This window comes from Culex quinquefasciatus, chromosome 2 (genome assembly GCF_015732765.1).
Source record: "Culex quinquefasciatus strain JHB chromosome 2, VPISU_Cqui_1.0_pri_paternal, whole genome shotgun sequence".
NCBI lineage: Eukaryota > Metazoa > Arthropoda > Insecta > Diptera > Culicidae > Culex > Culex quinquefasciatus.
Genome location: NC_051862.1, coordinates 224,584,518 through 224,605,744, shown reverse-complemented (window position 1 = coordinate 224,605,744; position 21,227 = coordinate 224,584,518). Strand labels below are relative to the sequence as shown.

Below are 21,227 nucleotides of genomic sequence, written 5' to 3'. Positions count from 1 at the left end.
TTAGGCGACAATCGCCGAGGAACCATATCGGTCCATGCGTCAATAACGAGCCCCTTCAAGAAGAGCCAATTGGTGTTTATCTTTTGACACCCCTCCCTTCTAAGGACGAAATGACTTAGGACGAAAAGACAGAGAAGGGCACGCACATCATAAAAGATGACACGGAACGAACCCCGTAACTAGGATCCGCATTAAGCGGGACGGGACGATGATCTGGAGTGGCTGAGGAAGTGATGGCTTATGGGCTGCGACCAGATGTCTTTGAGAATTAGTGAAGAAATAAGTGCTGAGCGCAGTCACACGTGCTAAAAGGTTAGCTGGCGTGCGCGCCCAAATTTTGGGACTTTTTGAGTTTGCAGCGGGGAAATTTAGTGTGAAGTAATTAACGAGAGTCGTTAAAATTTTTCACAAATTTGTTTTGAAAGTTACGCGGACAGTTGAGGTTGGTTGCCCTCAACAAGTTAAGAAATTAAACTTTGCGTCTTTTGACGCAGAGTGCGGTCTTCAGTCAAAAGATCATGATCGACATCGAAAAATGTTTTCAGCAACAAGCTGCTCAAATGATTTTCCTATCTTTAATTTTATATTTTAATCAGGGTCCGGTTAGTCTTTGTTAGTCATGACTTGTTGAATACTAGCCTGAAGCATGATTTGCATCTCTATTTTTTTTATTAGTTTCAAATTTGATTCCAATGGCTTTCCGAGATTTTCTTAATTGATCTAACGAAATTAACTTGATATTTTCATCAGCGTCCGGTTAATCTTGGTTTGTTGTATGCTCACCTGAGGTATGATTTGCCTCCCTAATATTATTTTAATTAGAATTGATTTCCGAGTTTTTTTTTAATGTTTTTCAAAATGTGTTCGAACGACATTTTATTCTTCTTGGTAATAATATTTAGGATGCAGATTACCAAGTCATTGCTTTTATTCACAAATTTTGTACATTTTTTAACATTGTAGCTTGGCATGTTTATTTTTTCCGTAACCTGCTCATTCCCCTAAATGACCTACATCCCATTAAAATCAATTGCACCACCAATGATGTAAATTCGTTCCCAACCAATAAACATCCAGGTAATCCCACCGAATCCCATTACCGGCCTCCTCAAAGTGAATCTTTCCCCCTGTCCCAACAAGACAAAGCCGGCGACGACGACCCTCACCCAGATCTCGCTTCGCAAGGCCTGCTAGATTGCGGAGCGAAGGTGCCTCTGCCTGCCTGCCGAGGTTAAGGTTAAGGTTGAGCGAGATTTTCTTGTCCCGGTCCCTTTTTCTATCGTCGTGGCAACAAGAAAACTGGTCCCCAGATTTCTCCCTGGTTTGCGCACAAAACTTGAATCCCCGGGGAGGAAAACTTTCGTTTGTTCGTTGATCCTTTGGCGGTCGTCGGTGTCGTCTTGTGGCAAGGTGCACAAGGTGCGAAAAAGACAAAGCCAAGTCAGGCTACGTGTCCCAGAAGAGTGTAAGCAAAAGGGGTGTCCCACCCCCACGCCGAAGCAACGACAAGGTGCCAGACCAAAGTGGTATCACTTAATTTACTGAACTTAAGACGACTTGTTGCGTTGGCGGGGGCGTTATTCTTTGGCGGTACTTTTGAGCCGCCACTGCTTGGCGTAATTGTTGGCCGCGGAATGTCAATATTAGTGTGCCGCTCCTGTCGGGCTGTGCTTATGGTCGGCGAGTAAACAACTGATTTTAAGAGTGTCTTTCCCCCCGAAGAAATAACAGGCAGATGGTTCGATAAGTCGGCATCTGGCCGAGGGAGACCACGATCGAGAGCAAATATGATTTATCCTGGCGAAACAATGCCTGGCTAATAAAGCGAGCAATTCATAAATCATAACTTTAAAGCAGGAAATATTTTTTCTGGTGGATTTTAGACGAAAAAAAAAACCAACACACGTTGTCCCACTTCCCGGCACTGGGTGCATTACTGCGCCAAAACAAGATGAAATATTTGGACGTGATGGTATAATTACCTTCTACCTTTGGCCAGGGCACCACATCAGAGGATGAAAAAAAAGCCACTCTCGATACCGAAATTTCGTTCCGCAAAAGGGGTAACAAGGGGCGCAAAACAAACTATGCTTTAAAAAGTTTTGATTTTTTACTCCTTCTCTTTGCGCCGACCCTTCGAATTTTTCACAATGAAAAGGCCAATGGAAATGATGATACATGGCTAATAGGATTTCCTTGGCATGTTCTCACTTGAAGCTTAGGTCCACCAGGTTGTGCTGCCAACATGCTTGACGAGAGAAAAAAGGGTGACCATTTGATACCCGCCACAACCCCCGGACCATTGCAGATATATCCAATTTCACCACGTGTGCCAACGTTTTTCCACCCAGTGCCATTGAATTTAATATATTTAATTACGGCAAAATGATTCGACCGGTCTCGTCGGTCAAACGGGAAATTTCCGAAAAAGAAATCCTGGTGGGAAACGGCAAACCGCACAAGGACACACACGGAGTGAGTTTGCAAAATTTTCACTGAAATGTGAATGACGAAGTAGTTTTTTCGCCCCGATAAGTAACTATGACAAATTGTTCCGAGTGGCCAACCCCTCATTTGATGTAGGATCCAGGGGGAGAAAACGCATCGGCTGCGATTGATTGGCAGCGATTGCGATTTGATCTTGCGAGGAGATTTATCGTAATCGAATTGTGAACGGAATGGTTGCAGCTTTTAAGTTGAATTTAAAAAAAATCATAGGATTTCATTTAGACCGCGATAATTTCATACAACCAAAAATATGTGTTTTTTTTTTTCCTTTTCAAATGTTGAAATGAAATTTTGAAAATATTGTTACTCGATATATCGGAAAAATTCACGATACTTTAAATTTTTGACATTGAAAGTCGGATGCAAATTTGCAGAATTATCGTATCTTAAATTTCGACGCAATATTGATGATGTAGAGAAAACCTAATTTGTTGCTTTTCTTTCTAAGGCTGCATCTCAGCAACCATTGGTCCGATCTTCAATTTCTTTGAAGCATATTTATAAGAAATTGTCTGATCTCTTCGAGAAAAATATTTCAGAAATGGTCAAGCTTGACCATGATTTCTAAAGGTTAAAATAAACAAGTTACCAAAAAATTATTATTATTCGAAAAAAGTCTACGATATGCAAATTTATGTAAAGTACGATTGCAAAATTTAATTTGCCTTCCAAAAATAGAACTATTCATTACCTGGAGCGTTTGGTACGGTATGTCCACGCATCCTTCGTCCCCTGTTGATTCTGTGAAATGTGGTCCGTTCACAGAATCTGTCTCTGCGGTTAATGCAACGCAGTTGGCCTGGCCTCTTTAATTTTTGTTGCACATTTTCGGGGTAGCTCGGATGTACTGTAATTATTAATATTGACAAGAAAGAACTTGGGGCGTAATCTTACCACAAGTTCTTCCAGGATGCTTTCTTCGGACTGGCTGCGCTTGTGTTCAATTAGATTAGATTAGAAAAATAGAACTATTTATTATTTTTTTCAACGTTTTTCAAGAATAACGATTTTTTTTTCTAAAAATTTGACACACTGAAAAATGATTTTTTCCAATTTTTGCCATAGCTTAATAGATCAATTTTTTGTCATCTAAATCATATCTAAAAATAAGAGTCTTCAAAAAAAAAATAATTCGCGCAGTATGATTTTGTGTGTCTAGTTATAAAAATTGATAGAAAAAAATCATCCAGATCAAAAAATTCAAAAAAAAATTCTAAAGATTGCTCATTCTTGAAAAGCTTTTCAAAGTTCATGAAATTCAGTTTAGAAAAACACTTTCATATCTGAGATTGATATTTTACCCTCAGAATTTATACTTTTTTTGCAATTTTATTTCTTAACCCTCCTAATTATACAACCCACATTTTTCCCCTTTCGTAGAAAAAAAGGTCATTCAACGAAGACATTCCCGAAGAAATCTGAAAAAAACGACCAACAGACTTTTTGCTTTCCAAACCCGCCACCAGAGCGCCACAAGTTTCGATCAAACTGAAACATTTCATCGACGAAAATGTTTCAGCCTCACGAACGCTTTGAAAGGAAAACGGAAAAACCTGAAAGCTCCTACAGGCGTTGCGCGCTGCGAAGCAGCATAAGCTTTTATGCTCTCTCTTTTTGACTCTATTTTCCATCGTGGGGTGAAACGCTTCGGCATTCGAAAATTTAAAAGCTCTGTTTGAAGCATAGCAGGCGTTGGAAGGGGAAGCGTTTGTGCTTTATGCTGACTTTGAGTTCAGTTTTCAATGTTTGGGTGGATGGCAGCATAAAAGCTTTTTGTATTTTTTTTATCGAAAGTAAGCTGTGAAATTTATGCTGCTTGTTGCAAGTCAGTGCTTACTTTGATGCAATTTATGCTAAGACTTTGCATATCATCACAATTTTTTTAACTTTCTTTCAAGAATTTTGATTTTTTATTTGTTGTTTTTTAAGTCTTTACAGCGTTTAACACTGAGACACTTTCTGAACTTTTTGGATAAGTTTAAAATTTTTGAATCCAAAGAATCCATAGAATGATTATTAAATTATTGAGCATAATTTGCGTAATTATTGCTAGCATTGTCGGGGTCGGATGGCGGCAGCATTAAAGCTTGATACTTTTTGAGAAGTAGGTTATGAAAAATCCGTTGGACTTTTATGCTGGTAGGTGATGGATATGGTCGTCGGATTGCATTCAAGAAAGCGCCTTCTTTGATGCAAGTGTACTTAAGATTTTGATGGTTAATTTAGTTTTTATTCATTTTCGCATAATTTTTTTTAATGTTTTATTTTATACTGTTTCTGATTTTTTCCTTTCCTTTCAATTAAATTTTTCTAAAAAAATCTTGAAAACTGATAAATTAAACCCTATTGTAGTCAAGTAGTTATTCAATATTTCTCAGCAGCCAGACCTACTGTGTATAGTTTATCGCAGAGATCATTCATTGTTCTCGTTATTTTTTTTAGTTCTTAAGGCCGATGCAAATATTTAAAAAAGTTTTTGTCCCTCGGCCCTGGTCAAGGGGGGGGCAAAAAAATAAAAAAATATAAAAATTTAAATAACAAGCCATAGTCTTCACATTTAAATGAAAAAAGTGTTTTAAAAGGCATTTTACACTAGTTCAGTTGTTTTGCAATCATTAGTTTTCAAAAAATCTAAGATCTGACAAAAACAAAAATTGTATCGAAAAAAAAGATTTTGCATCGAAAATTTTCAAAAAATCTTAAGATTTTTTAATAAACCCAAACATGCTAAAAATTATTTTAAACGCAGAAGAATGTATTTTAATTTGATTTCAGCTGGTTGCACTTGAATTTTCATTGAAATTTTGAAGTTTATTGTAAAAATATTTTTTTTGCCCCCTGATTTTTCGGGCCAATTTTGAAGGGGGTGACAAAAACTTTTAAAAATATTTGTACCAGCCTAAGTAGGTTTTTATGACTTGCAAGTCAATTTTGTATAATTTTTATAGTTTTTTTTGTATTTAATCCAGTTAAATTCCACTGTAAATAAAATACATGTTTTGAGTTGTACAAACATTTCTTTAAACAATCAATCATAATTTTTCATGAAACCCTATTGCTGTCGAATAATTGTTAACAATTCTCAAGCCGCCAGGCCTACTGCGTATAGTTCACAGTAGTGATGATTCGTTGTCATCGATTTAGTTATAAATTTAGTTTTCATGATTTTCAAGCACATTTAGTACAATTTTTATACAATATTAATTTAATACAGCTAAATTTTACAGTTTTTTCCAAAACAAAATTTTTGGTAACTATCCAGTTTCTTATAACAAAACAACCCAGCAACAATTAGACAGTTCAGATAGCTTAAATCACCAACGGGTAGTCCCATTCGTGAAGCCCTTTATTGTCGGCCACTTCAATGGGAAAACTGGATCACATTTTGTAACGACACTTTTTTTCTGGTTATCCATCCCGTCGCGGCAGCCAGAATTTTTATAAACCCATTTAATTTGAAAGTGTCGACAGTCTCCCGCATTGCTACCGCATGAATGAATGGTGTTACTACAACCGCCAGCAACTATGGGTTTTAATTCGCTCTCTTATCTGCCGGTGGCGATCTCTTCGCGGTGATGATGTTGCTGAGCAAAGAGCTTTTGTGTTGTGTTTTTGCTGCCGGCACATGCATTTAAATAAATAAAACTAAAAAGTACACACAAACAACACTAGTAGTGGAGAGATAGTGGGATTCGATAAGGCTCCAGGGGGCGCTAAAATTAAGATCGGAAAAAACACAAAAGAATGAAATTTTCACCGCGCGCCTGGGAAGCAGCCATTGATAGTGAGTGCTCTTGTTTTTTTACTTGCATTATACTCTCGAACAAGTTAGAGAGACTATATGGTCTCGTTTGAGGTGGGGAACCACTTTATTTAGATTGGGGTCTCTGGGGCAAATTGCTGGTCATTTTTGCGGAGAATCTGTTCGTCGTCTTCGTCGTCGTGAACCTAGAATAGATCGCAATTAAGCAACAAACGCTAGGGGAAGCATAATTTGAGAGGATTATTTATAGCAATTATCCGCACTTGAACAAGTCAGCGCAAAACACGGGGTGTATGCAAATCAAGCATAAATCGTGTTTTGCAGGTAAAAGCAGCACGGTTGGCGGAAGTAATTTAAATACATTTTCGAATGAAAAGGGCCGGCATTGGACCGCAAAAATTGTTGAAAAGAAACGCCGAACAACACTCTCAAAGGACGTGCTGCTCACAACGAAAAAAAACGACGGAGGCGTTAGTATGCAAAAATGAGCTTGAAAAAAAAACTCGAATGAATGAAAATCATTTTACGACACGGTCCGTCACGTACGTGTGTAGGCCTAAGAAAGAAGAGAGGGTCTCAGCAGCGGGGTCATTATTACCTGGTGGGCGATTCAAATTGCTTGCTGCTGGCTTTCTTCGAGGTTCGCATGATCCAACGAATTGCCCTCTGTATTGTCTCTTCCTAGAATTTGCCTTCCTGTGCCGGGTCTCGGGTTCTCCAACGGAATGGTTAGATCGTTTTCGGAAGATAAGAACCAAACAAGGGGATCCCTTTCGAGCTTAAGTAGTTCACGTCACAGTAAAAATATTTGCTACAAATTTCCATTTTGTTTAAAAAAAAAAAACAATTTATGCCATTAACATGGTGACAGTGATCTTAGCGGTTTACAGACTGGATTTCGTCATTTAAAAAAATATTTTTTTATCGTGCACGAAATTATAGTTCCTATGAAAGGGGTGAAATAAAAAAGGCATTCATTTCAAGGTGAATATTTTATATTTGTGGAAAAATGCTGTACAGCTAATTTTCTTATAATAAAAGGAGATGTTAGATTGCTCACCATTTTACGACATCTTAGCTGTTGCAATGAAATGAAATGTCGTTGGTCGCCATTATGCTGCATGCATTCATTATTGATCTGTCCCAGAAGATTATGCGGTGGGTTGCGTTAAATTGATGTATGCAACTCATTTTTCCCCGCTCTAAGCTGCAGCCAACCTGCGTGGGAGTTATGCTTCTCTCGGCACCGCATGTGATTATTCATCTTTGCACACACAATCCTCTAGGAATAGAATAAAACTTCATTAGCGTGATGTATGAGCCCATTGTGTGGCGATTGTCGCAATTGTTGTATTTTCAACTTTCAAACCACTTTTTTCGTAAGCAATCCGAGCAGGCCATTATCCTTGAAATCATCTCGGGTGGGCGCGCGTTCGCGCCCAAAGCCTCCTTTGTTGAGCCACTCATTATTGGCATCAATTGAGGGAAATTTCACAACTAATATCTGACGACGCAGCGCCTCCTTCGATCAACTTTCACTCTTCAATCGAACGAGAAAAAAATCGTTGAGTTAAGTTTATTTTTAATTGAATAAACACCTCCACCACCATCAATTGGGCGAAATTTAAGGTGTGCTGGTTCCGGCATCCTCCTTCGCCGAAGAGTTTGGGTTCGAATCTGGGCCAAACGTCTCTTTTCTTCATTGTTTTCCAGCGGACTTTAGACGAGCTTTATTTCTCCTTCATTAATCAAATTGTGCCCACTCGCAACGAGCCGCCGCCGCCTACTGCACGTGTGGGGGCCCAGGCAGAGCCTACTACTTTGCTCGGATTATATCGAAAGAGAAAATTACAACTAATTTTACAAGCCCACCAAAGTTTCGACTTTTTTCGGATGGAAATCGTTTGCAGAGGGTGCTTTTTTCGTTTCCGACGACTTTTCCGAGAAGGGGTGGGGAGAAGCTCACAAAGTTAAATCTGTGTAAACAAAAACAAATAATTGTAAAAAAGTATAATTATAAACCCAACTTGAATAAAGTAGAGAGCTGCGCGAGACGGGTTGGAAGTTGGAAAACCAGAAACAAAAGAGCGTTATAAAATCGGTATTGTAGAGATGCTGCTCGAGCTTTGGCAAGAAAAACGGAAAAGACGCCTCTCGCCCTCACTACAATGGCTTGTTAATTCAATTAACACCATTTTTATTCAAAACGTTTACAAACTTCGTGATGCAGTTCCAACTGCCACAACAAAATATGCATGTTTAGTTTAGTGTTTACCCCTCTTTCGGGGGAGGGTGGAAATTACAAAATTTATTCAGGCAACGTTTTTTCGCCGCTGCTGCGAATGTGTGTGCATTTTTGTTCGTTACACAAACTATACAAACAGCGCGCGCACATTTAGATTCGTATCACGAACCTCCAACCCACTCTTAGGTATGTAAATCGGCTCTTCAGGGGGAAAAGGGTTTTAATTGGGTGCTGAACCTTGGACCGTCGTCGGACGATCCTCGGAGCGTGATAATCCCAAATTTCAGGTAGAACAATGCTCGATTTTTTCTCCAGAGTCAGTGCTCCACCAGCCGTGAAAAGTGCCTAATGACCGCTCATGCTAGGCCCATTTTTCCCCTATTGTGCAACACACACACTCTTGTATGACTTTCTCTCCCCGGACTCGTCCCAGAATGGGGCGACGAGACTGGCCGGTAAAATCACTCAAGCTTCTCGGACTGTCGGGCTCTCTCAAGGTGATGTTTAAAATTTTCCACGTCTTTATGCTGATGCACTTCACACTCGGGCGATTTTCTCCCGTCTAGTCTGGTTCGTTTTTCTTTTCCCATAATCACCATAATTTTTCATCCACCCTTCGAAACACTCGTTTCCCCCCGTGTGAGTTTTCTAAGGAGGGGAAAACAAAACTGGATCAGTCGCTGAGCCGCGCTTCGTCAACCCACAGACAAGTGGATCTTGTTCTTTTGAGTGAAATGCTCTCAAATTAAAATTTTTGAACGGATGAGAGTGAAATGCCCTCAATTTTATACGGTTGGTCAGCTCTTTTGAAAAAAGAGTAAAATGCTTTTAATTTGCCATCATTGAACAAATGAGAGTAAAATGCTCTTAATTTTGAATGGCAAATCTGCTCTCAAAAATAGAGCAAAAGCTCTCAAATCGCTTGAATTGCTTAAAATACTCTCAATCTTGTAAGGCAAGCCGACTCTCTAAAAAAAGAGTAAAATGCTCTCAAATTGCCATCTTTGAACAAATGAGAGTAAAATGTTCTCAATTTTGAATAGCATGACTACTCTCAAAAATAGAGCAAAAAGCTCTCAAATGTTTAAATTGCTTAAGATGTACTCCATTTTGAATGACAGGTTTGCTCTCAAAATTACAGTAATAAGCTCTCAAATGCTCAAATCGCTCAAAATGCTCTCAATCTTGCAGTGAGTCAGCTCCTTTAAAAAAAATCTCAGATTGTCATTGTAAACTGTAAAATGTTTCAATTATGAATAGCAAGTCTGTTCTCAAAAAGAAAGCAATAAACTCTCAAATCAGCTTTATTGAACAAGTTTGAGGTTATCTAAGACAGATGAGAAAATGCTCTCAAATTTGATAAATTTAAGTTCATCGATGACTGTTGAGAGTAAAATGCTCTCAACTTTGAAGGGTTAGTCTGATTTTCCCTCAAATTGTAACTTTTTAACAAATTGTTGTTTATCAATATCAGATGATAGTGAAATTTTCCCAAATTTGTACGGCCTTTCTGCTGAATGAATGGTTAGTTTAGTAATACTACAGTCAATTTAATCATACACGGCTTCGTCGCGTTATATCTGCCGTGGCTTAAAATAAAAAAATAAATAAATCATGCATCTTTTATACTATACAGTCACAAGTATAAGTTTAATAATTAAAAAAAACTAACTCTACTTGATTCGCCCGCAATACCTTTCGGGGTATATCCTAGGGTTCTACCTCTCCTACTAACATTGAGTCCAAAACCACCCTACAAACATCTATACCACTAAGGTGACGTAGGGGTCCCTGCGCACTTTAGATAGGTGTTTACTAACATTCCTTCATTTTCCCGAGGATAGCTGGGACCCGGCGTGGACCCCCTTATGCCCTGGGCTGTATTACACACTCATCAAAAGATGAAGACATGGTATCTCCCGTGTTGGATTATTGTTCCGGATGAGGGTCTAACACAACCAGACCAAACAGTGGGATAAGCGTTGTGGAGCCTTCCGGTGGTGGGGCGTCCTCCAAATGCTAATGCTAATGCTAATTTGTACGGCCTTTCTGCTCTCTAAAGAAGAGTGAAATGCTCTCAAAATGTCAATCTTTTACGGCTAGTCTGCTCTCAAAAATAAGGCAAAATTCTCTCAAATTGTATTTGTTGAACAGAATTGAGCTCATCGTTGACAATTTAAGAGTAAAATTCTCTCAATTGTGAGAGAGTAATTTGCTCTCAAAAAAAGAGCAATCTTCTTGTCTGTGCCCTCCCGAGCACGAGTTCCTAACCGACTCAAAATGTGTATCGGCTCAAGAAAAAAAAGTAGAAGAGCGGTTGCTCAATCAGCTCAACCACAGAAAAAAATCCCACGCTCGTTCCCCCCGTGAGTTTTGATGCGCTCGGAAACAATAACGATAGCAATCGCGCGAGCGACTGAGTTTTGCTTCAAATTTACAATTTCAGAGGAGGAGAAGGTGTTTGAACTTGTTCCGAGTCGGTGACGACGACGACGACGGTCAAGAAGAGCCACCCCAGTCAAGGTTGATCCGAACTTAACACTTTTGGTCTCAGACCTCCAAAAAGCATAATTAAGTCGCTGGCGAGATGAGCGGAGATCAAATGAGGTAAACACACACAAAAGAATAACAGTTTTGAAAGACAAAGTACCACTTGGATCGAGAAAACAAAACAGAGTTCGGCTTCAATGTTAAGGAGGAAACCTCACTGACCTAGACTAGCTAGACCTGCCGGCTCTGCTGGTTCGAAGATGATAATTAGAGGCGGCAATTCAAAGCGAGGTGTGAGAGCAACGTTATTCAATCGAAATTTTAACACACGCCGAAATCGGAAATTGATCCAGCAGTAATTAAGTAATCACAGTATTATGAGCGAAAATAAAAATAAGAGCACTTCGTGAGCGAAGTATCGAAATTTTAGATGGTGTTAAAAATAAAGTGAAAAAATGGGATTACAGTAATTTATTTTATAAGCTACGCAGCTCTAAATTTCGAAATATTTTTTTTCTGTTGATTTATACTAAGCTAAAAAGCCAGGCGCCTCCATGAATTCATTGTAATAAAGGTAGATTCGATGTTTCTTAGAATGAGTCCATAACTTTTATACTTGTAATGTTTAGTACCGACTAGACATTCACTAAAATTCAATTATGTCGATTGGAGCCTAAATGTATCAAACCTTGACAAAACGGACGCGTTTATTGACTTAACATTTAGTTTAATATTTGACATTCAAAATACCGAGTAGTGTTATTTTACAAAAAGCAAATTTTTGCTCTCTTTTTATTAGCAACATCATTTCTCGGACACAAAGCCTACTAGATTAATTAAACTTGGCTGCTCCAAATCCCATTGCGGCGGAGCATCTTCGCTTTAATCACTGGGGCATCTGATCAAACTCGTTGCATCACTCCGCTATCGATCGACTTTGTGGGGTCGATTTTACCGCAACGCAACTAAAATCAATAAGATTAGCAAAAACACTCTCGATCCCAAAAAAAAGTGGGCAGCTCGCGAGAGAGATGCTATCGATATCGTTGCATAAATTATCAGCATCATCCTCTCTTAGCACCGCGGAATCCCCCAAAAAATTAATTGAATATTTCGCCATACCATTTTTCAAGAAGCCGCGCAAACGGTTTGAAAAACGAGCTCATCGTTTCGAGAAAGAAAGCCGGCAGCTGTGCTGGGTGGTCGGTCGGCACAGTCGGTTGATGAAACCAGGTAACTTACAAACAAAAACACAGGTCGGCAAAGGAAAAAAACAAAACACAATGCTTCCGTCTGATTCCCGGGCCCAATATCGCTCGATACCTGAGTGTTGTATATCTTGGGCGGCGTACACAACTGGTGTCGAGTTGGAATGCATACGCGCTATGAAACAGCTTTTCATTAAATTTTGAAAGGGGGAAAACAATGGTCAACGTGGTTCAGCTTTTCCTTCGGCCCTTTGAAATGTCTAATGAAGCGAATGTTTAAACACTTGTCCGGAATCAATTTCCTTCCCCCGCGCCCCAAACTGGTGGGTTGAGCGTTGGTTTGCCACAAATTTCGCTCGATCACTTCTAGGGGTGGGACATACTGGTTCAAAGTTCAGTTGCAAACTGATTGTCGCTAGTGCGGGAGTTAAAATGAGAACGCCGAAGTTGATGCAGAGATCTTCTGGTTTGAAACACAAAACTAAGCATGGAATGGAAAAACATTCGGTAAGAATTTTAATTTTGAGGCAACACATGTTGTGCCCAAATTGATAAACATTTAATTAAAAATGATTCCAACCATGACTCACCAAACATTTATCGAATCGGCCAACCCTCACGAATCACCTGTCCCGAAGGGGAAGAGAACCTTCAAAATGTATCGTATTCGGTGCGAGGGATCGAATTCAATACGTTTTAATTACCGCCATTAGCTCTTGAAACTACTCACGTCTCAAGGGAGTGCAGAAGGCCATGGAAAAGATGCACCCCCAGCAATCGATAAATTTCAATTTGGCGCCGTCATAGCCTGCTCTGGTGTTCAACCGCAGCGCAAATTTGAAGGATCGTGCGTCTCCACAAGCTGGTCACAACATGTGTTACCCCCAAATAAAAATCGCCTAAAAATTATCAGTGATGTTTATGGGAATTCCTTTCACTCGGCGGTGATGGTGTTGTGAGTCAAAGTGCATACTGTAATACTTAATTTATTCGCGTACACTTACCGTTCGGTCGCGCCCGCGATGACATCATTGTGTGTTCCGCTACTCATTCACTCCAAATTTTATAAATAGCAATCTCTCCCTCACTTTTTGCTCTCTGTTTTGCTACCGCGAAAGCCATGCGTTTACGTTTTTTCTTTCCTGGCGGCGAGTAAAGTTACGTACATTTATTAATTTCTTACACATGGCGAAAGTCGCCTTCATCTCGCGACTGGGTCGTCTGTCAAAGCCATTAAGCCCCCCAATGCATCAACAACAACAATTGCTAGCGCGCTGCCTCTCCACGAATCTTTTTTTTTATTAGGATCGATTTGAGTAGCGCCAACAGTTTATGAATTCATTTGGCGTCGAGGGGCATCGCGCGACAGGACAAAGTTGAATTCCTCAAGACGGCGGCGTCGTCGACGTCCCATAACGCATCGCATTTATCACCGAAGCACGACGACGTCGCTTGCGTCACATATTTGGCAATTTAGAAATATCGCGCCTGGGATATGAGTTGGGGGTGGGGATGTCCGAGAAGTAACGCAACTCTACATGTTTTGCAAAACCACAATTTTTATGATGATTTCTAGTCACGTTCTGTAAGAATTGGAATTTCTGGACTTTATCTCATCGACAGAATTACATTTTAGTTTACTTTTGGGCAGTTCTTAAGCTCACAAATTTTGAATCATACTAAAGAACCAAGCGTCTCCATTGAATCTTCTTCTCTTAGAATGAACTTATGGAGGCGCATGGTTTCATAGAATGAAATTATAGTCTTTATATTTAAAATTGACTATCAAACTGTAGAGATGTAACTAAAACCTAGGTTGATCGTTTTAATCGTAACCAATTTGAATAAATATTAACCAAATTTACAGGTTGTTAATTTTAGCAATTAAAAGACATCCCAAGTTATCCAAACTGCATACCTTGCCCATATGGCATACACTTAAGCTTTGAATACACGCCGTTTATACTATACTAATGGTTGAGAGTGTATTTAAGCACACATACACACCGGGACCGTCGTATGTGCCTCTAGCTGGGAGTGGCTGAACTTTGCATACTATCGTCGGCATCTCGTTACCGGAGGCCAACCAAGCCTCCCGCTAAAGACGCAGTTTCAACACGAATATTAGTTCATCAAACAAAGTGTCAAACTGTGGAAACAACTTTTTATTCTGAATTATGTGGAACAGGGAATTATTAGTGAGGGTTTGTGTATTTTTAGTGCGGTTTTAAGACTTGAAACCAGTAGGCTAAGGAAACGTATGGTTGTCTGCATTAATGAGAGTACTTAAGAATCATTCAATTCATTTATGCATTAAACTGTAATGATGCATTCCAATGCCTACTAAGTGAGCTACCTCATTTACCCTATTCCATTTCAATCCTTTTCACCAACGTTTATTTCAGTCATAATGAGGATATGAGGAACCCATTTGACATGCACTCTAATTAGAAAGCATGGCCTGCTCAGCGTGAAATTGAATCACCCTTCAACGAATCCCTCAAAGTCTCCAAGATTGAACTCCCAACTCTAAACCAGAGGATAACCTCGGTCTTGACACAAATAGACCACAAAACTCGGGCAAACATGACTCACTCGAGCTGGTTAATGCCATTAGTGAAAGAAAAACTCGGTGCCAGTCTTTGCGGCGGCAACGTACACCCGAGAAGTGTTAGTGTTAGTTAGTCGCACTTTTGAAACGAGATTATTAACGTGAACCAAACGACGTTCATATTTAAACACCCACACGACGACGCCGTCGTCGTCCCAGTAGCAAACACTCCGAGCAACTCTCCAATCTGTGAGGCACGTCGTTTTTTTCGACTTTTTAAGTACTTCTCTCAATCTCGTTCTCGCGCGCGACGGCTTTGCGTGCCAGAAACAACACACAAATCGTTTCCAAAATAAGCAAGTATTTAGTAGTTTCGAGCCGAGACTGAGGCAAAATCCGACTTGTGCACGATGCACGGCTGCCATTCTACACCCTGGCGCCATCCGATGCACTCTGAGAATTTTCGCTTTTTTTGTAATTTGAGAAGTTCGGAGTCTACGCCAGGCCTACTGTTTCTGGAGCACGGAGGGAAATTTACTAGTTTAAACAGAAAAATATGCACTCAAATTTCCCTCCGTGCTCCTGCGGGGGTTGACCCGGCACACATGGCAATCGAAACGTACTTCCAAACGTTGGACACGTTAAATACCCAGCTGTTATCTTGCCGGCGAGTCGGGCCAACTGAAACCCCATGCTGTGTCGCCAGGCCAGAACATCCCAACACAACTGCAAAAAGGGTGCTGAATTATTCATGAATACGCTCGAAAAATGTTTGCTAAAATATTTCATTTCATTTCAAAGTGGCACCCCGTATTAACAGAAATCATTTTTCTCTTTTTCATTTGCAGGTATGTAAAACTAGAAGCTTAGCGCAATCACAGCAACCCGTGAGTACACTACACCTCTATCAAATGAGATCTAGTTAGCATTGAAAAGCGCAAATAACGAGCAAAGCCCCCATCGACCACACTCAACACTGTATCGCGGCAAGCTCGCCATCCAATTGCCACATTGTAACGACCAACAAAAAAAAACTTTTCCTCAAATTTGAAGTTTATCCCCTTTTCCTGCAAACCACTTGAACAAACTTCCTTCCCACTGCACACAGACATGACATGTCTGTGTGCTGCGCCACAGCATACCTTCAGTCTCCACATGCCGCATGCAAGCGAAAAAGCCGGTGGTGCATGTTTTTGCATGCTAAATTTTCGCTTACTTGTAAACGCTCGGCACGTACATTTTCATGACCAGCCACCAATACAGGGACGCAGCAGGCCGCGCTGCACAAAACGTCAATCCTGCCGCGAGGAGCGTGTGTGTGTGTGTAGTAGGCCTGGCAGCAACCCACTCCGGTGCCGACGACGACGGTGAGGAGGCGCACACATGTTTTGCTTGTTTTGTTTTTGTTTTCAGGCGAGCTCTGAGAGAGAGAGAACGCAACGTTGTGATCCGGTTTGTTCGCTCTTTGCTCCGACTATCATTCACAAGTTTTGCGTTTCGGTTTCCGACAGTAGGCTGGGAAAAATTGGGTTGGATTTGAAGTTTGAGTCAGTTTCAACGAATCTTCTTAGTGGTAAAATTTACGCAGTAGGGCTGACCGAAACAAATTCAGCACAATAACTACCATGCGTCTCCTTGTCTGATACTTTAAATACTTCAAAATACACATTTTTTTATAATTAGTAATTTGGATATCAAACGATGCAAGGTGTGTCATATTTTTTTTCGAAAATATTCAAATTTTCATAATTTACAATATGGGAGTCGGACGAAGCAAAATTTGGTGTGCATTTTCATTTTATTTGTTTTGTATGTTCTCAAATATTCTCTCTCTCCTTGACTGATAACCAAGGTTGTTAACGATAAAATTATCGAAATTCGATAACGATAACGATGATTCTATTTGCAATTTATGTATGAAACCAAACAAAAATTCGCACAAAATCCTGTTTTTTTTTTTGAAAATACTCAAATTTTCACAATTTGCAATATGAGTTTCAAACGAATCAAAGTGCGGTATGCATTTTACTTCAAAACAATCTAACGCATCAAACATATCGCGTTTTTGAAAATATTAAATTTTCCATAATTTGCAATTTAGGTAAATACAACTCAAATATTCCTTGAAATTCAAATATTCACAAAACAATTCATTTTCACTTTTTTAAAGATTTTGTTTTTTTTTTTGCTTGATGCTCAAATTATCTCAAAATATAGCTTTTTTTTAAAAAAAAACCCGACTGGATTACCCGAAGCCGATTTCCTAATCAAAGCTTATTTTTGAAATTCAGCAAGAAGAATAAAAATAAAAATATCTTTCTAAAATAAAATTAAAATATATGTTATATTCATAATTATGGTTTTGTTTTAAGAAAGTAAATAGCATTGAATTTTCAATATATATTTTTATCATTTTTATTATCATATTATACCTGCACTGCACAAGAAAGTTCTCTAATGACGTTCAACGAATCATTTATGCGATAAACATTACGTAATAGGCTTGGCCGTTCCAATTTCAGCTTAAGGTCGTAGAAGGTATCCTTCACTCTTGGGGCAATGACTGTCAATGATGGTTCTAGATCAGGGTCCAGAAACAGTAAATTGAAATGAAAAATAATCACGATTTGTAAAATGCTTCTACAAACAACACAAAGAAGCCCATTTTTTAATGGATACATTCAGATTTGAATGTTTTTCTACAAAAAAAAAATCAAACCATCCACATTAAAGACCCCCGGGTCTTTAGTGGTCTCTATTGCAAGTTTCTGCTCGAACCTAGGAGTCCGAAGGCTTGAATGGGGGAGAGCACCCAAACCTCTTTCTACTCCAAGGAACCTTCCACCCCAGTGTTTGAACTGACGACCTTCGGATTGCGAGTCCAACCGCCGCCAGGCGATTCCACCGGAGTAGGCTTGGTTTGGTGTGTTGTTTGTACTTATGGCATTGAGACGACTCCTACACCTGGAATGACTTAACGGCTTAACAACCAAGGCCGGGACCGACATTTTACTTCCTCATCCGATGGAAGGTTTGAGCAGATGGGAATCGAACCCAGAATCATCCGCTTACAAAGCGGACAGCGCAACCATTCGGCCACGCACTGCCACTTCTACAACAAACATGGCCGCTAAAAGGCCGATCTGGAATGATGCCTTCCATAGCCTTAAAATCATGCGTTCTCATGTTGGACCATTTTCACTATAACGTCCCATTATTGCGTTTGATATTTTTTTAAACAAATTCCTTCACTAAACTTCTTCAACCAGCCTACTGTTCGTTCCATTTTCCACACAGTCCACACTCCCCCAACTCAGCTGCTGCTTGCACAGCCTGCTATGATCGCTCTCTTCGGCACGACTCTCCCAGCAAGAAAAACCAAAACATTCGCAGCATACTTTGCTCACCATTCGCTCGGTAGTCGTCGTCGGAGGCGGTCGTGTTGTACCTCAGTCGTTCGGTGCGTCTTCGCCTACTACTTGGTTTGTACGTACTGTGTGGCTGCATATTATTAGTGTACAATTACCTAGTGTGATGCCCGTTGCGGAACCAGAGTCCGGTTTTGTGTTACGACAACCGCGAGTTCTTGTTAGCAGCTCATGCAAATCGGATTTCGCACATCTTGTAACCTGATCGTCGCAGGGGTTATGTGTGTTGTTCTTGGGGACACGTATCCGGTGATCGCGCGCAAACGGATCCGTGTGGCATTTCGCACAGTAGGCGGTGAATGTGCTGAAAAGTAGAAAGTGGTGATATGCAAAAATCAGTGAGCATTAAGGGGCCTTGAAAACTTACTCAACACACACACACATAATTCGAGTACCGCCGATCGCCGAGAGTCGCAGCGCAGCGTGTTAATGAAAGTGCTGTTAGATTGGGTTGTTGTGTGAAAGCGAGAGTCGCCTGCTCGGATCGGATTCCGATCATTGAAAGTGGACCAGCAACAATCAATTAAACGGCTATTTTCGCGCCCAGCTTTGAAAAATTCGTTCGGGGTGGTTTCGCGTGCGTGTGTCAACTCCGCAGGAAGTGTGCGCGCACAGCTGAGTGAGATTTGTGGTTTTGGTGTTTTGGTGGCGGAGAAGAAAGTTTGGCGTTTCCTGTTTTGCTTCTGACTTGAAAAACGTTTTTTGGTCGAAAAAAGGAAAGAGTTGTGTGGCGTACTTTCTCGTCTGGCAGAAACAACAACAGAAAAAAATCGTTTCGTCTGGAACGACACGCGCCTGCTCCCCTCGACACACACGCAAGGAAGCCGGCGATGAGTCATCGCCTGCTTGGGTCAGTGGAGGAATTGCTGGGAGGCAGTGTGTTATAAGGCGTTACATCAGAAGTCGTACGGCAGAACATTCGTCAATTTTCGTCCAATGGCTGGCGGAACCGTAATAATGTGCCGTCAAACTGGACTTGCAATTATTGAATTAGATTTCCTGCTCGGATAGACAGGGAGCTTTGTGCAAGTTCCAGCAAATTACCGTGTGTGCGTGTTCTATTGGTTCAGACGAGAAGGAGAACTTTTCGGACGGAACAATAATTGGCTTGGCGTGTGCTTGGGCTCTAGCTCATCATCATCCCCACCACCAGCAGCAGCAGCCGGTCTGGCCGATCGGCACCATTGGCTACGGCAAAGCTAGAACGGTGGCCTTCCACAACGAAGGGGGCGAACGGCGCTGGGTGCGTCAGGCAGTGATGGGGGTCCTCAGGTGGCGGGACCTGCCGGGGAGTCGCAACTCCGTCAACAGCAGCAGTTCCAACATCACCAACAACAACAACTCCACCAACATCAATACTATCAACAATAACAGCGGCGGCAACGTTCGCGTTGAGGTAAGAAAATGTGGTTCGAGTAGGCATCACGTACACCTCAACGCAATGGGCCCCCCCCAAATCTGGCCAAATTTCAACTTTCTCGTGATGGCTTGCCTCTGACACGCAACTTGGGGCCAGGAAAGAAGCAAAAAAACTTTCATGCTGATGGGAAACGACTCGGGCATGATCTTCACAGCGGGATGTTTGACTTGGCTAGATGAATTCAATGAGCTTTTGGAGATTACGCGGCTACCGGTGCCCGTAAATTAGTAAATTTATGTTGGCTCGTGGTACATTCATCACAAAACTAACAGTTTTCAAATTTACTGTAATAAATTCTATCAAGATGGCATTAATTTAATGTCAGAAGCAATTATTTATATTTTCTATTAAACATTCAAATCAGACAAAATTGCTTGACCCAAACCAATCAATTCAATTTAAAATTTGTCTCGGTCAAATTAAAGATCCGAAACTCATCGAACTCAAACCTGCCGGGCTCGCCATTGACCAACTGTTCGTTCCACCGTTCGCCAAACCCTCAAAAACTAGATCCGCATCTCAATTGCTCTTGAAAAACGCTCTTTTTGTTCGTTTTTCCCCTCGGCTCAAGTGTGGTGGTCCAACACAAGAAAAAAAGGATCACCCATCCATCAAAGCAGCCCGGTTGGTTGGCTGGTTGATGTTCTTTCAATGTCAGTCTCGTCTAATGGTCGTCATCAAGCGACGCGCGCGCAACGCGCAGTAGGCCAAGCAGAAGAGAAAATCTGCCAAATCTGCGCGAGCAGCATCCAGTACACTCGCCTTGGCAAACGGTACCAGAGCAGTAGGCGCTCCGGATTGGGGCCAATTACATATCAGTGAGGCAGCAACAACGCGCATGCTGCGATTTTATTAAGTGCCAACATTGGCAGGTAGTGGGGGGGCTGATCACGGAACTGTCCTCGCCGCGCAGCGGCTGCCATGCCTACTTCAATGTGTGACACGAGCCATATTTTTGATTGAATAATGAAAATCTGTCATTACGCAAAGTGCGCGCAATACACCGCGAGGAGCAATTGCTGCCGAGAGCCATGATTACATGCCATTTTGGTTCTTCCACCTGACGCGGTCTCGCGACTGGGTCGTTGATTTCTTGAAGGACAGTAGCGACCGATCGAGATGAAATTGGTTCTCGATTGGCTGGTTTGTGGGGTGTTAAAAAGCCACCGATCATTAGCTTCCTCTGCGCGAGGGTGTTGCCCGGCTGCAGACCCTCAAGGATGTTTTCACTTTTTGAATGCGTCGTGGTCAATTTACTCGGTAAACAACACAGTCAATCAAGCAGCGGGCGAAAAACTTCACCTGGCGTTTTTTTCTTTTTTGGTTGGGGTGGAAGAAGGACCTAACACAATTTGTTTCTCACACATAAAAACGCAGGACGACTAAAGTTAGTCCGCACTTATCGCCCGCCAGCTGTCGCCGATTCGTATCTATCGCAGCTGGCTGTGCGGACGTGGTCGTTTTCAGCCATCCTCTTTCTCAACGCCTCCTGCGACCTGTTTGATGCCGACGCAGTTAGGTACCTGAATGAATAGCTAAAGTTATCACATTAAAATGATCGGTTTTGCGGGGGGGTCGATAAGCTGCTTAGAAGGAAGGGGAGGCAAAGGAAAC

The 21,227-nt window shown here is 41.1% G+C and overlaps 1 protein-coding gene across 11 annotated transcripts in view; it reads left to right on the top strand.

The window, feature by feature from the left end:
* LOC6051858 (rap1 GTPase-activating protein 1) overlaps positions 1–21,227 on the top strand; it is a 158,385-nt gene that overhangs the window by 111,762 nt on the left and 25,396 nt on the right. For 2 of the 11 annotated variants that reach the window (XM_038257257.1, XM_038257256.1), the window contains exon 1: positions 18,170–19,589. The exons of the other annotated variants lie outside the window; for them this stretch is intronic. In XM_038257257.1, coding sequence (XP_038113185.1) covers positions 19,452–19,589 — 138 coding nt within the window. In that variant the 5' untranslated portion in view covers positions 18,170–19,451. Of the gene's footprint in view, positions 1–18,169; positions 19,590–21,227 lie in introns of those variants that run through there. 11 annotated transcript variants of the gene reach the window in all.